Source organism: Calonectris borealis, chromosome 2 (assembly GCF_964195595.1).
Source record: "Calonectris borealis chromosome 2, bCalBor7.hap1.2, whole genome shotgun sequence".
Lineage (NCBI taxonomy): Eukaryota > Metazoa > Chordata > Aves > Procellariiformes > Procellariidae > Calonectris > Calonectris borealis.
Window position 1 is genome coordinate 161,995,108 of NC_134313.1, and position 15,033 is coordinate 162,010,140.

The following is a 15,033-nucleotide window of genomic DNA, read 5'->3' on the forward strand; positions in this document are numbered from 1 at the left end:
AAGCAGGAGAAAACACTAGTCAGCGTGATAAACGCTGATTTTAGCGCAGGATCCTCCTAAACACAGGATTGTCAAGTGTCCTGGAGAGCTTTGTGCCAGAGAGTGCTAAGATGTACAGAACAGGTGAGCACTGTAAAGGCTAAACCAGATCCCTTCCACGTATAGAATCATAGAATCATTAAGGTTTGAAAAGACCTTTAAGATCATCCAGTCCAACCGTCAACCCAACATCAACATGCCCACTAAACCATGTCCCTAAGCACCACATCTACACATCTTTTAAATACTTCCAGGGATGGTGACTCAATCACTTCCCTGGGCAGCCTGTTCCAAGGCTTGACCACTCTTTCAGTAAAGAACTTTTTCCTAATGTCCAATCTAAACCTCCCTTGGCCCAACTTGAGGCCATTTCCTCTCGTCCTATCGCTTGTTACTTGGCAGAAGAGACCAACACCCACCTCAGCCGCTCCTCATAAGACTTGTGCTCCAGGCCCTTCACCAGCTTCGTTGCCCTTCTCTGGACACGCTCCAGCACCTCCATGTCCTTCTTGTAGTGAGGGGCCCAAAACTGAACACAGGATTCGAGGTGCGGCCTCACCAGTGCCGAGTACAGGGGCACAATCACCTCCCTGCTCCTGCTGGCCACACTATTTCTGATACAGGCCCAGGATGCTGTTGGCCTTCTTGGCCACCTGGGCACACTGCTGGCTCATGTTCAGCCGGCTGTCGACCAGCACCCCCAGGTCCTTTTCCTCCGGGCAGCTTTCCAGCCACTCTTCCCCAAGCCTGTAGCGTTGCCTGGGGTTGTTGTGACCCAAGTGCAGGACCCGGCACTTGGCCTTGTTGAACCTCATACAGTTGGCCTCGGCCCATCGATCCAGCCTGTCCAGGTCCCTCTGCAGAGCCTTCCTACCCTCCAGCAGATCAACACTCCCGCCCAACTTGGTGTCATCTGCAAACTTACTGAGGGTGCACTCGATCCCCTCATCCAGATCATTGATAAAGATGTTGAACAAGACTGGCCCCAAAACAAGTTGAACTGGCCCCGTGAAATATTATGAAGGTGAAACAAAGAACTTTTATTAACTAGCTAGAAAATAAGCAGTGGAGGCTTCTACCAGGGGCTAACACACTGAAGCAGCAGTAATTGCTCAATCCTAAGGGATCAAGAAATAAGAGAGCAGGTAAGAGGATGTTACACCTATTCCAAGGGCACTTCCACTTCACAGATGAAAAATGGGAATAAAAAACAAGCCTAAGAGCTTCTAAATATGTTTAAAACTTGGCTGTTTTGATTTGCGCTCTTTTCATCATTTTCCTCCAGGCTGATAGGTAGTGCCTTCAAACTTGAACAGAAGAACTAAAATGCATAAGTTTTGGCTAAACACAGATGGAACAATTCAACAGACACACACATTGGCCTTTTTTTTCCAAGTCTGTATTCTATCAAAAGAAAAGCCATATGCAGCACTTCTTCATGAAATGTTTTCTTGATTAAAGTCCTCATCATTTCTTATCAGCATAACCCAAGACATGGCTTAAATTTATGCAATGAGACACCCCCCTACCATAGACTTCAAAGGAGATTAATTTCTCTGTTTTATATTGGAACTACGAACTCTAATTTTAGGAGGCTACATTTTTATGAACATTTTGTAGAAATAATTAATGATATTATTACTCTAAAAATATTTAGGACACGGTAACTCATGTCACCGATAGTTTCACCACACCTATTTGCTGATGAAACTTCTGGGTATTGGGTTTTGCTTTGTACCTTAGGAAGGCAAAAATATTTTCTGAAGCATTGCTACATTTTTCAAGGAAGCTCCACAAAGAGTGTTATTTATTCAAAATCCAAGTTCTAAGCACTGTTTCAAATTAAATGCCAAATGAAAAAGCATGCCTTGAACCTGATCTGGCCAAGGACACAAACTTTTCCTGCCTCTTCCTCACATCTCCCACCTGAGTGCCACTCTTAACAGGTCTCTCACTTCCCTTATTCACCAGTTTCCCCTATCATGTTCCAATTCCCCAGCCAGTCAGCTTTTCTCTTGGTTTAGAAAATTTCTTCATGCAATATAATGAGAGGCTTTATTTGGTTTTAATGTGGAAATTGCTTAAAATACAACACTACCAAACACTTTATCAGCTCGCTCTCAGTTATTCAGATGTCAACTTTCAGTCAAGAAATAATAATGCTATTTATTTGTACCACATCTATTACAGCTCCATTCTTGTGTTGCATTTTCTACAGGAGAATGCCAACAATTACCCTTGTTTGCAAGCAGTGAATGTTATGAGATTTAAATACAACACTCGAATAAAGAACAAAACTATTCAGAGCTGGAGGCATGCATCTAACCATGTAATAAACAGAAGCATACTCTACAAAGATTATCTCTCTTGGTGGTATTCTCATTTAGAGAGTGCAATTGTGAGCCTACAGACAAATGTAAATAAGCTATATGTGAAATAATAAAGGAATAAAAAGATAGTACTATTTTGGAAACAAGAAACCTGTGGCAATCTGCAAGCCATCAGAATAAAGCCAGAATGTTGATTAACTGAATAAAGATGTGGCCAAAACGTTCACATTAATGAACAAATTCTCTAAAAGCTCTATTAACAATTAAAATCAATTAAAAACTTGCATTAATGTTATCTTTTGAATGAAAGGAATTTAATTCTGAATTGGACAAATTTAGACAATATGATTATTACAGAATTCTCACTAGTTCATACTCTAAAAATGAAGCTGTGCTTCTTTAAAGCAGTAAGTTTGACAGCGAATCCCAACTATGTACTTAATTTTACACGATATGCTGTGCTTTCATCATCTCATACACACTGTGGCTGCAGATAGCACAAATGCATCAGGCTGCTTTTAAAACACCAGAAGGAAAGTGTATATAATCCAGTGAATGAACAAAAAGTGCTGAACTGTTTCACAGTTCTTTGGAAGGGTAGATTTAATACTTAGGAAATAGGAAATTAACTACGTTTAAGGTATATTTGGTGCAAGATGTCATGCTTGCAACAGTGAAGACTGAACAATGCAGGTGGTCCCTTTCAATGCATCTCTCTCCACCTACCAAAGAACGCTGTTTTATTATAATAAGTTCGATACAACTAGAGAGTATCACAGCACACCCGTTTGTTAGAACTTCATAGAAGAACGCTGCTGTGTCTTTGAGGAATTAATTTCCTGATGAGTTAAAGCTCCAAAGAGGGAACACACTCTGACTACACTTCTCAGCAGGTAATCCATTCAATCCTATTTAATTAAGAAATGGAATAAAAGTAATATTAAAGCAGATTCCTGGTGGGGAAAGGAAAAAAAATCCCACATCAAAAACTTGCTGCAAATTAATAACAGGTATGATACTACTGTTCCAGGCTATAATGAGTGAATGTATACTTGACAGTTTTTGGCATAAGCTTTCTTCTTGCAAATGAAGGAACTCATCCTTTTTCCTAATTGAAGAATTCAGATAAACTTGATAGAAATTTCAGTCCCAATACAACTTCTTTCAAAACAACAATCAATCTGACCTTTGCCTTTCTAACATACAGAACGTTCCATGCCCATGCTCCTCCTTCAAATGGGATGTTGAGAACTGTGTCTACACTCCCAACAGCAGCAAATTATCCATCTAGAAAGTGGGGCACCATAGCTATTAGAGATTTAACAGACAGCATGCAGTGTTACTATCATTCTCCTACCCAAAAGGGTCCCTGAAGTTTCTAACGTTGAAGCTAAGATTACATATGGACATTCTGAGCTTTCCCTTATGATTTCCATCCCAAGGGGGAGAGGGGATCTGATGTATCTGACAATATAGATGCTATCACAATTCATCTTATACAAAGAGTAATACCACCAATAATTCAACATTGGCAAAGTTGCATCAGTTCTTACCCAGCAATATGGACAATTCTACAAATTCAAATTCTGAAAAAACTAGTTATTTTAAGTTTCCATTAAATTCACAACATACCTCTTCTGATTCATTTGTTATTGTCTGGGATTCTTCCAGCTCCTCATCAGCTGTATATTCTTCTTGTTCTTCCATTCCTTGCTCATTATATGATTGCATGTAATCTTCATCCTAAGGCAATAACACAAGAAGGTGAAAAGACACAGGCCAAATTTACAGAATCGCAAACCCGTTAAGAGGCGAGGTCTGTATGCACTGTTACTGTTTCCAGAACTGGGAGAGAAGTATTGTATTTATCAGAACTGATAATTTTAAGTGACATATCATATATGGCTGTATTGGGTTTCTGTGACAAGGTTTTGGTAGCAAGGGGGGTACAGGGGTGGCTGCTAGAAGCTTCCCCTATGTCCAATAGAGCCAATGCCAGCTGCTCCAAGACGGACTCACCGCTGGCCAAGGCTGAGCCCATCAGCGACGGTGGTAGCACCTCTGGGATAACGTATTTAAGAAGGTGGGGAAAATCCTAGGCAACTGCAGCCGGAGAGAGGAGTGAGAATATGTGAAACAACTCTGCTGACACCAAGGTCAGCGAACAAGGAGGGGGAGAAGGTGCTCCAAGCACCGGAGCAGAGATTCCCCTGCAGCCCGTGGTGAAGACCATGGTGAGGCAGGCTGTGCCCCTGCAGCCCGTGGAGGTTAACAGTGGAGCAGATATCCACCTGCAGCCCATGGAGGACCCCACACCAGAGCAGGGGGATGCCTGAAGGAGGCTGTGACCCCGTGGGAAGCCCGTGCTGGAGCAGGCTCCTGGCAGGACCTGTGGACCCGTGGAGAGAAGAGCCCACGCTGGAGCAAGTTTGCTGGCAGGACTTGTGACCCTGTGGGGGACTCACGCTGGAGCAGCCTGGTCCTAAAGGACTGCACCCCATGGAAGGGACCCACGCTGAAGCAGTTCATGAAGAACTGCAGCCCTCACACTGGAGAAGTTCATGGACTGTCTCCTGTGGAAGGGACCCCACGCTGGAGCAAGGGAAGAGTGTGAGGAGTCCTCCTCCTGAGGAGGAAGGAGTGGCAGAGACAATGAGACAACATGTGATGAAGTGACCACAACCACCATTCCCTGTCCCCCTGCACCGCCCAGGGGAAGAGGTAGAGAAAATCGGGAGTAAAGTGAAGCCCGGGAAGAAGGGAGGGGTGGGGCGAAGTTGTTTTAAGATTTAATTTTTATTTCTTATTACCCTACTCTGATTTGATTGGTAATAAATTAAACTGATTTCCCCAAGTTGAGTCTGTTTTGCCCATGATGATAAATGGTGAGTGATCTCCCCATCCTTACCTCGAGCGAGCCTTTTGTCCAATTTTTCTCTCCCCTGTGCAGTTGAGGAGGGGGAGTGATAGAGCAGCTTGGTGGGCACCTGGCATCTAGCCAGGGTCAACCCACCCCAAAGGTATAATTAGCAGGGCTTTTAAGTAGACAATAATTTCAATATTATCAAAACCATAACCAAAACAGTTTTCATTCAGATCCCAGCAATATCATCATAAAGATCCCATCTACTGCTGTTTGTCCCATTTACTTCTGTACTTCTACATCCTTTGACTACAAATTCATGAAGCAAACACTGCAGTACTTTCTTACCAAAGGAAACATGCACCTATAGCACATATACATTAACATCAGATTTTACCCCATCAAAAATATAAACATTCTTAAACATTCTGCAAGTGCTTACACATGAACAGGTTCAATTCTGAACAATTATGAACAAAAAACAAGAACAAAACCTTTCCTCAGTAAGTTTGCTTGTATTTTAAAACATCTCATTGATCACATACAGTTTTAATTAAGATTAAATAATTTCACTAGCAATTAAAGCCAGTGCATGTTCTCTAATACACTGTTTAAATTATACTGAATTATGCAGGTGACATTTTCTGAACTAACCTCCAATCTCTTTATTCAGGTTTAGACAGTTCTCAGTTACAAAAAGGATGAACGAGCAGGACATCAATCACTTTGGGATATTAGCACCTTAAAGATGTCTTTAGCAGGTCAATAATCTTTTCACCTTCCAAGGACTTTATCAGATCTTGTCTAAAGCCTGGATAAAAGCTTTTGCATTAAGTACTTCTAACAATTGGCAGTGTATCTTCACCACACAAAGCTGTTTTCTTCCTTAAGGATACAATCCTCAAGGTCATGATTCTCAACTGCCTTCCAGCATGACAAAGGAGCATTACCTACCGCCAAACAAGCTGTCAACACAAACTTTGTCACAGCCTAGATAAAGAAACTGGCAGACAGCGATAATAGGTCTAATTTCCCCTCCTCCCTAGGGAGGTAAACAGATTTGAAATCAGTCTAAAACCCTATGCACATGAAGCAATGTTATCTTTGAAGATACAATAGAAAGAAACTCACTGGAAATTCATCTAGGGGTTCATTGATTTCAAGGTCTAGCACTTCATCTTCTTCTCCAGGCTCTTCCCCATATTCTATTTGGTCTTCTGTCAGGTCAGGATCATTGCCTTCATAATGTCCTTCCTCTGCGTACTCTGAAGCATATACGTCAGGTGCTTCAGATTTGTCATACACAATTTCATCTTCCCCTTGGTCATACTCAGACTCATGTTCTATCGATTGATCGTTGATGGTCTCAGAGAGTTCGTATGACGTAAGTATGCCAGATGTAGCATTGAGGCTAACTGTGACACCTTGAGAACTATGGTATAGGGGGAAGAAATTCAGAGGCTGAAGCATAACAGTCAACTACTCACAAAGACTTATACCTCACACGCTATTTGATTCCATGCCATATTCTCATAATGCATACTGTACTGCAGCTTATCACCAGCTGCAGGCTATTTGACCAGGGGAATCAAACCAACCAGATGGTTTAGCAGGTCAAACTGGCAAAAGTCCTGCTTGGTAACCAAAGCAGACTGGATTCAATATTAATTCAAAGACTAACAAAAAAATACACAAAATTACTATAACTGCATCTGTTTTCCCAATCTTTCAGAATAGGCTAGTTTTATTACATGTATTAATATTGTTCTTTCTTGATTATCTTGAACTCAAACTTAAATCTTTATGAGAGATTAATGTTCCACTTAAAATAATGTAAAATATATAGTCAAGAACTGTCATTTAAATGCCTAAGATTTATTCTAACTTAGTAACAGCACTGGCACAGACACTGGGAAAAAAACCATCAATACAAAACTGGCAAGTTTATAATCTAGAGAAAAAGCAAAACTCAGAATTTACTGTTTACAATAGCTAGTGCCATCAACATATAAAGGAGCGACTAAGCAACTGCAGACTAGTTAGAAAAGCAGGGAAAAAGCTCTTTGTGATTTGAGAGCTCCAGGTACAAGGAAAACAAAGATTTTTTTTTTTTTTGATTACTTTCCTATTATTCACTATTTTCATAAGTTTGGGGGAACAAGACCCAGGCAGCTTTGAGCCATTTACATCTATAAGACGGAGAAGATTTAACACAAAAATGAAGACATTATGCAGGATTATCATTATCCTCCCAACTATAGAGGCATAAATGAGTTTTAATGGAAATAGAGGAAGAGGGGAATGGAGTGGAGCAACGCTCTCACTCCTTGGCAATAAAACTGCTAAAAATGTTAAGACTTGTCTACAGAAACCTGCTTCCACTGAGCAATATTATCACACTTTAGATACTTTCTCATCACTCGTGCCGTCACATAGCCATCCCTGCTGCCCAGGGCTCATAAGGGGGAAATCCAGTGAAGAAACAGCAAGGACTGTAACTGGGATTCCCCATTTTGAAGGGAGCAGCCCAATCCTCACTCCTGCAGGGAGGAAAACAGCAGCCGATGGAGAGATTGATGGTTTGAGGTATTTCACCACACCCTCATCAATCCAACACAGAGACAGGACTCCTCATTCCTAATTCCAGCCAAGGATAGAATGGAGATCTCAGAGCAACATATGTATATATGTTATACATATATGTATTTTCATACCCCTTTAGACGACATGCCTGCATAGCATGCGACAAGTAAAGGAAAAGCTGGCAAAACACGCAGGCCATTAAAAGCAGCAGTGGTACTGCATCACTTCTGCATCAGAAGCATCTTCCTTCCCCCTTCAGTCCAGCTTGGAAAGTAAAAACATCAAGACACTCATTTTGACTTGTAATACCCATAATTTGTGGAGCTGTATCACCACAGGGTATTCACAGGGCAGGATTGTCAGTAAACGCCCATAGAAGTACTTGCTCAACCCTATAAACTGTACAAAATTTTCTGCTGTGTAATTGTATACAAATACTTAAGCCACAAAAATCAAGCCTTACAAACTATGAAGCTCCCCTCCTCAGGGTCTTAGGAGTTAAGATATATTTTTAAAAGAAAGATGGCAGAAAAGGACTTCACAGGAGAAGGAAGCCTACAACGATACCAAGAAGGCACAGAACAAGAGCTCTGCAAGCTTTTATAAATAATTCTAAATGCGCAGGAGATGACACAGTTTCTTCTTTATAAGCTTTCTTTATAGATTTGAGTTAAATTTATTAGATTCAAATAGACAAAAAATCATTTTACTGAAATGCTAACAATGCTACTGAACACATTATATATACACATCATTAAGTAGCTGGCTAGGTAAAAAGTAAAACTATTTTAAGTATATACCAATCACTTCAGTTTAGTAGTTACTAGTTATCAGTAGTGGTAGTCATTAATAGCTTAGAGTTACTCAAAACACAAGACTTAGAAAAGAGATACCGAAATTCTTGTTCCTCTTCATTGTCACTTTGCAGAAGATCATCATTCAGCTCTTCATCTGACAAGTCTGACTGATTCTAGGTTTCAGAAAAAGTCAATCATGAACATAAAAAGGATATAAACTTTTAACTAACTAGGTACTGAAACTATTGAAACTTCTGAACACTAAGTATTTTTTATGAAGAATGCATCCCAGACTAAGACCATATATTCAACGAAATTATCTAAGTCAATAAGAAAAAATACACTACACAAGGCAACAAATCTGAAAATCAATGTTTGACAGTCTTATGGAAATTTACAAAACTGAAATTTGCCTAGCTTCAACACTTTTCACTGATGCATTCCCAAATATAGCCAAAGACGACAACTCACTTAAGAAATATCAGGAAGAAAGAAAAGTTAGCTTTAGTGCTCTTATTTAACTGCCTTGTAACCTTGATGCATCAGGCGAGTCAAGAAAAACCACTAAGTTACTGCAGTTTCTAGAAAGCAGAGATACTTTGGAGACTGGAGAAAAGGATATGATGCTATGAAGAAAATTGAAAAACCATTATTAGTTTCTAAGTGACAAAAAAAAATTAGAAGAAAATATCATGCCTTTTCTGAACTCCTCCTAATTTGTCTATCCTACTTTCAGTTGTTTGTTTGGGTTTTTTTTGTAAATAATTACCCGCTAGAAAGAGATAACTGCAGTTTTGCTCAGCAACATTATTTCCATCCTCTAAAGTAATAGGGGCAGAAAGGTTATACAAGGGTAGATTTATCTAAAAGTACTGGGATGAGATTAAGTAGAAGCAAGTTTAGCCTAAATAGCTCAGGGAAAACTTCCTCAGAGATCTATTATTACTCCACCATGAGAGTCCATACGCACAGATATTGCTCAGAGCCCTGTAACATGGCAAACTGAAAACAAGAATAGAAAAAGCACAAGAACATATAATACATTGGAGAAGTCTAGTATTGGTTAGTATTCATAGATATCTTAAAAAAAAAAAAAGAGTAAGTAGCTTTATCAACTTACGTTTCAACCACAGAGATGTATCCAATGTTAACTGCTTATGTTTTTGATAATTGTGTAACACACACCTGCAATCCCTATCCTCCTGGAATTTTATTTTATTTTTTAAACCAGTACACGAGACAAAGGAACATCCTATCTTTAATAGGGATTACTTACACAATAATTTCAAGAAGCTAACTTCCAACATCTAGAGTGTGATTATAAAAAATGACATCAATTAAAACTCAATTTTTACCAGATCTGGATTTCTTAACAAACCTATTCATCTCCAACCAAAACTTTAAAAACTATTTTCTAAATTAATTAATTTAGCAGATGAAGTAGAGGAAGAGGTGACTAGCCAGTTTTGACTTCCCAAACAGAAGACCTGCCTTCTCCTGCAGATATCTGGCAAATCCAAACATACATTTAGTTCTTTCATAGGGTTCAATTCTGGAAATAAGTATCAGAGTGAGGAGTCTATAGCAGACATGAGGGAACTCATTTATGTTCTCCGCTAGCTGCTTCCATATTCTTCCCTCACTGTAGAAGGGGAAATCCTCTGCCTACTCATTAGACAAAGTACTACTGGATTGTGTGCAGTGAGTGGATCTTTAATAGACACCACTGATTGCTTTTTTATTTACTCTCCGGTAAATACTGATGGTATTTTGATGAGTTACTTTTAATAGCCAGGAAACTGGCAGTTGAAGTGAATTCTCCAGAATGCTAATCAGCACTCAGGAGGCATAACAGGGTTTTTTTTGTTTTTGTTGGGGTTTTTTTTTTGTTTTTTTTTTGTTTTATCATTAAGTCAATATGGGCTACAGAGAAACTGATTTTGAGAACCATCTCCTTTTTGAACCATGTGTTATGAGAAGAAATGAAAAATTTTTTTCTAGAAGTTTTATTTTAAAAAGCCACACTTGGAGGTACTTCACAAAAGGAAACAAAGCTCTGGGTGCAGAGCGCTCTGGCAATAGGGCAGATCTCAGGTACCTGTGGCTGTCAGGCTTTGGGGAGGTGACTAAAATACGTAAAAGGCCATACCAAACAACTGAAGTGGGTAAGTTGAACAACATTCACATTTTAATATCTATAACAATTCACTTCAACGCACGTCTCTTACCTTTTTGCCAGTTAGCAAATCCTCTCCAAGCAAGTCATCATCAAGTTCACTGCAAAACATTAACAAATTTAAGAAGCTGAACCTCAGAAAACAGAAACAAACACCAGATAGGGTATACACCTTAAAAAACTAACTTGGAGAATTGAGTCTGCACAAAGCTTTCCTTTTAGCAAAGCATTCAGCAAGTTGAAGGAGGAGATATATATTTTAAATGAAACAATAGACCATGCGTATTAAACAGGACTTCTGTTGTGCAGTCATTTCATTTCCATATGCTCTTCTTTCCATATCCCTCCAACTAGAACACAGCATATAAACCTAGACAAAGTGCAGGCATTTTAAACACGGTTATTAAGTCCCGACTCGAGATGCTTCACTTCAAGGCCATTTGGGTATATTGTCCAAACTGCTATTTCCTACCTCTCGAGGGAAGAAGTGAGACAGTAAAGTCCTGCGGGCAAGACTCAGTCTACAGGCCACCATGTGGCCCAAGCTGCACTTCAGCAAGGAGGCACTGGATGTCAGCTGGCTTGGGAGCCACTTAGGCCTAGATCTTTCATAAGTACTTTATTCCCTCCTCCTCAATTTGAGGGTAAGGTCAAACAGACATTTGTGGACGACAAAATCAAATGCATGTTTCACTATCTTTGTAAGCGTGGCTAAGAATTCAGGAAGCATAGAAATACCTGGCTTACAAAACTTCTGCCATCACATAGCATCTGTCCCATAAATAGGATGCAACACAAAGAACTACAGTCCAGATTAGTTAAGCTTTAGGACAACTGTTTAATCTCATTCTTCCTTCAGTGAAAGAATTACCTAGTGACAGGAATAAACATTCTATAATATACACTTATTACTGACAAATGCCCATGTTAGAACATGCATGTCCTAATACTAAAATGAGATGCCAGTGATTTGCAATATGAGCTGTATTTCAAGAATGTGACCCTATTTCCACCTGCACACCTTAAAAAAAAACAAACCACAAAAAACACCCCCATGCCTTAGATAATACATAAAAATTCAATACCGCAGAGTGAGAATGGACTATATTAACAGAATGGAGATATGTATAAGAGTTCCTTAGGACGGTATAGGAAATACTTGAAAATGGGGAAGCCAACCCCAAGACATAAATCAGTGCTAAAAGTTGTTTTTGTAGATGGATACATCTCTTTCAGAGGGCAATAAAAATCTTGTGGGCTAGAACAGAACAGATGATATTCCAAATCAGCACTAAATAGGACATTATCATCAGTACACAGTATTTGTTCATAGCTGCTGATCTCAAACAGTTCCAGGAATGACTGAACATTAACAAACAGCAATTGTTTTGTGCTCCCTGCAATATTAAACAAAAATTGGGACATTAGACATATCATACATCCCAAAGAGCAAACTGACTAGAATTTAAGACCTTTATTTCAGAGATAGAAAATTCTACGTAACAGAAATGGTTTCAGAAGAATTTAGAGCCAAAATTGAAGTAGGAAAAAGTCACTAATCTCTTCAGCTACCAGTAATCTGACAAATGCACCAAAAGGTTTGAAAATATTTCCCAGCACTATAGTCGACCACTGACAGCTTTTAATAAAGCTGCACTAGAGAAATTCCAAAGGACAGCAAGAGCGTGTGTTATAGCAGCATTCAAAGACGAAAAGCAAGTTCAGATAGTAAGAAATCCAGATCAAGGAGGAATGGAAAAGAAAGTGAAAGATTAAATTAATTATCTAAACATAGTTAGTGCTATTCAACACATTACTAAAAACATCCTCGATGTGATTTTTAAAAAAAAAAGATTAAACATTTGGTCAATAGAAGTAATTGCATATGTATTCTAGATTTTTAAAAGCTTTGGCTTGTTTACTTGACAGTCAAAAAATTAGCACTAGCAAATACATAAAGCTTATAACAGAAACAAAGGTGTTTCACAGAATGCCCCTCAAAACCTATTAAAATATTCAATGTCATTCAATATTTTCATCGATAAATTAAAAGAAGAAAAATCACCAATGGTAACTGTTTGAGTAAACAAAGTAACAGTAAAAAGCCTGCACAGTGAAGCGGACCTATTTCAAGCTTCTTTTAAAACAGCCAAATCTGAAGTTATCTATCAGAAAGAAGAGGGACCAGAATTACCAGATCTGACTATTAAAAAAACAGAAAAGAAAAAAAAAAACACAAAAAAACCACAGACACTGAAAGATCTTAGGCTAGCTGAGAAAAACAGACAAAAATGAATGGTTGCAATCTGATACCACACAAAGCCACATAAAATAAATTAAACTGGAATAAAAGTACACATCTGTGATAGTTCCAAAGGCAACTCACCCTCACTATCATCAATACACAAAGGTCTTTCCAAAACCACAATTCTAGGAAATTAGGATTAAGATAATCTAAGAGTTCACCGCTCTCACAAAAGACAGACCCACTTCCTCCCCTTCCTCAACTCCCAATACTCAACATTCCCCTCACTGAATAAATTCAGCTCACCAAATGAGGAAGAGAAAATAATAATAAAAAAGACAGACAACAAGTTTTCTGCCAGCGTAGAGAAATGAATAGTCTCAGAAAAGGGTCAGAACAAGCGAATTTCAGCAAAAGTCAACTACTAAATCAGCCCTGTCATCTCACAGGATAGCACCAGAACTGCACATTTCTCCCAAACCCAAGCTTTGGGCTACTTATAGAGATAAATGTATAAATTAACAGCCCATGATAAAGACATCAGACTGGCCCTTTCTGGCCTCCAAATTCATAAGCGTGCCTCATTAAACTTGAGCAGTAGCAGGGACAGAAGTGTTTCAGGAAAAGAATTTGTAAAAAAAGTGTAATGGGAAAAATTCTCCAAGAACAATGTTACATTTGTACTCCCAAATAACAGGGGCCTTCCAACTCTCAGTTATCACCCTCCAGTGTTTGAGAAAGGAAAGAGATCTGAAAATTCAAAATTATTTAAATGACTGCAGGATGGGACTCAGTTAAGCAGCAACACAGTAAGAGTTGATGGTTCATCAAGATGTACGAGTAACAGCATAACCCCTTCACCCTCCCCCACAAAAAAAGTTACTTAGGTTGCAAAACAAAGCATGAAGGATCAAAAAAAAAAAAAACACCAAAACAAGTCTACTGTGTTCATTTAGCCTTTTTTCCACCTTCAAGAAACTGTGTCCTATACTGAGTTAGGCCAGTAGTTAAAAAAATTCAAGCAATTACATTAGCGAACAACACATCCATGTATAGCATTTGTAATCACCCAGACAACCATAGAACTTAAGACTTCCAAAGACAGCTTGTCAATCTAAAAAGAATTAATAATAATAAAAAAATAAAATTCCAACACATGCAAATAAAATAGTATTCTATTAGATACAGCTGTAAGAAAAACATTTTCTGAAATGATCAGCAAGATGAAACTCTGGAATCTGCAGCACTGCACCTGAAACCATTTCCCTTAAAATTTCACTAAAGAATAAACAATATGATTTTTGATCATCTATCTTAAATTATATGCAGCTAATAATAAACACATAAACAAAAACTTTTTTCTCAAACTGAATCCTTGTGTGCTTCAAAGTCTCAACTTACTGAAAACACTCTATAACCTTTCTCAAGTCCTATTAAAAAAACTGCCACAGGGAGTTTACCATTGGCAATAAGCTTACAACTTCCAATACAATGGCTGTTTGACTCTTCCAAATTTTCTGAAGTGGTAAGAGTAGGGCAGCTGAAAGCAAATGTGACCAGCCAGCATCTAAGAGCCCACATATTCATACCATGAAGTCAGCAAAGGCAAAAATTTCAGAAAATACTCTAATACAAAACATTTTGCCCGTAATATTGGCTTCAGTATTTTTGAATACCCAGAGCTGGGGCTGGGAGGCAGCACAGTACAGTGACCCAGGCTGAACAAGTTATTTTAATTACACTCTCAAACCAGATCAGTTCCTTGATGCAGTTCACCATCCAACCCACAAACAGCTGTGCTGGCGTGACAGAGAGCAGACACCTCTCATCAGCATACAGCAGAACACCCTGTATACTGAAGCTATTGTCCAAATTCCTTATTCACTCTTACTCACCTCCTAGAGCAATGAAAACTACCCACTTAACCTAGCAGAAAGGCACAGGAGAGAAACTAATCCCTCTGGAATGATGATAAATGTAGAGTAGCTGATTCACTCCAA

The 15,033-nt window shown here is 38.9% G+C and overlaps 1 protein-coding gene across 13 annotated transcripts in view; it reads right to left on the minus strand.

Annotated features, from left to right (window-relative positions):
• Nucleotides 1-15,033, minus strand: part of RBM33 (RNA binding motif protein 33) — a 108,558-nt gene that overhangs the window by 81,999 nt on the left and 11,526 nt on the right. For 11 of the 13 annotated variants that reach the window (XM_075144157.1, XM_075144151.1, XM_075144150.1 and 8 more), the window contains exons 3-6: nucleotides 10,841-10,889; nucleotides 8,709-8,785; nucleotides 6,364-6,664; nucleotides 4,002-4,112 (exon numbers count right to left, since the gene is read on the minus strand). In XM_075144157.1, the coding sequence (XP_075000258.1) occupies nucleotides 4,002-4,112; nucleotides 6,364-6,664; nucleotides 8,709-8,785; nucleotides 10,841-10,889 (538 nt within the window). Of the gene's footprint in view, nucleotides 1-4,001; nucleotides 4,113-6,363; nucleotides 6,665-8,708; nucleotides 8,786-10,840; nucleotides 10,890-15,033 lie in introns of those variants that run through there. The other 2 variants (XM_075144161.1, XM_075144155.1) reach the window with 2 other exon arrangements.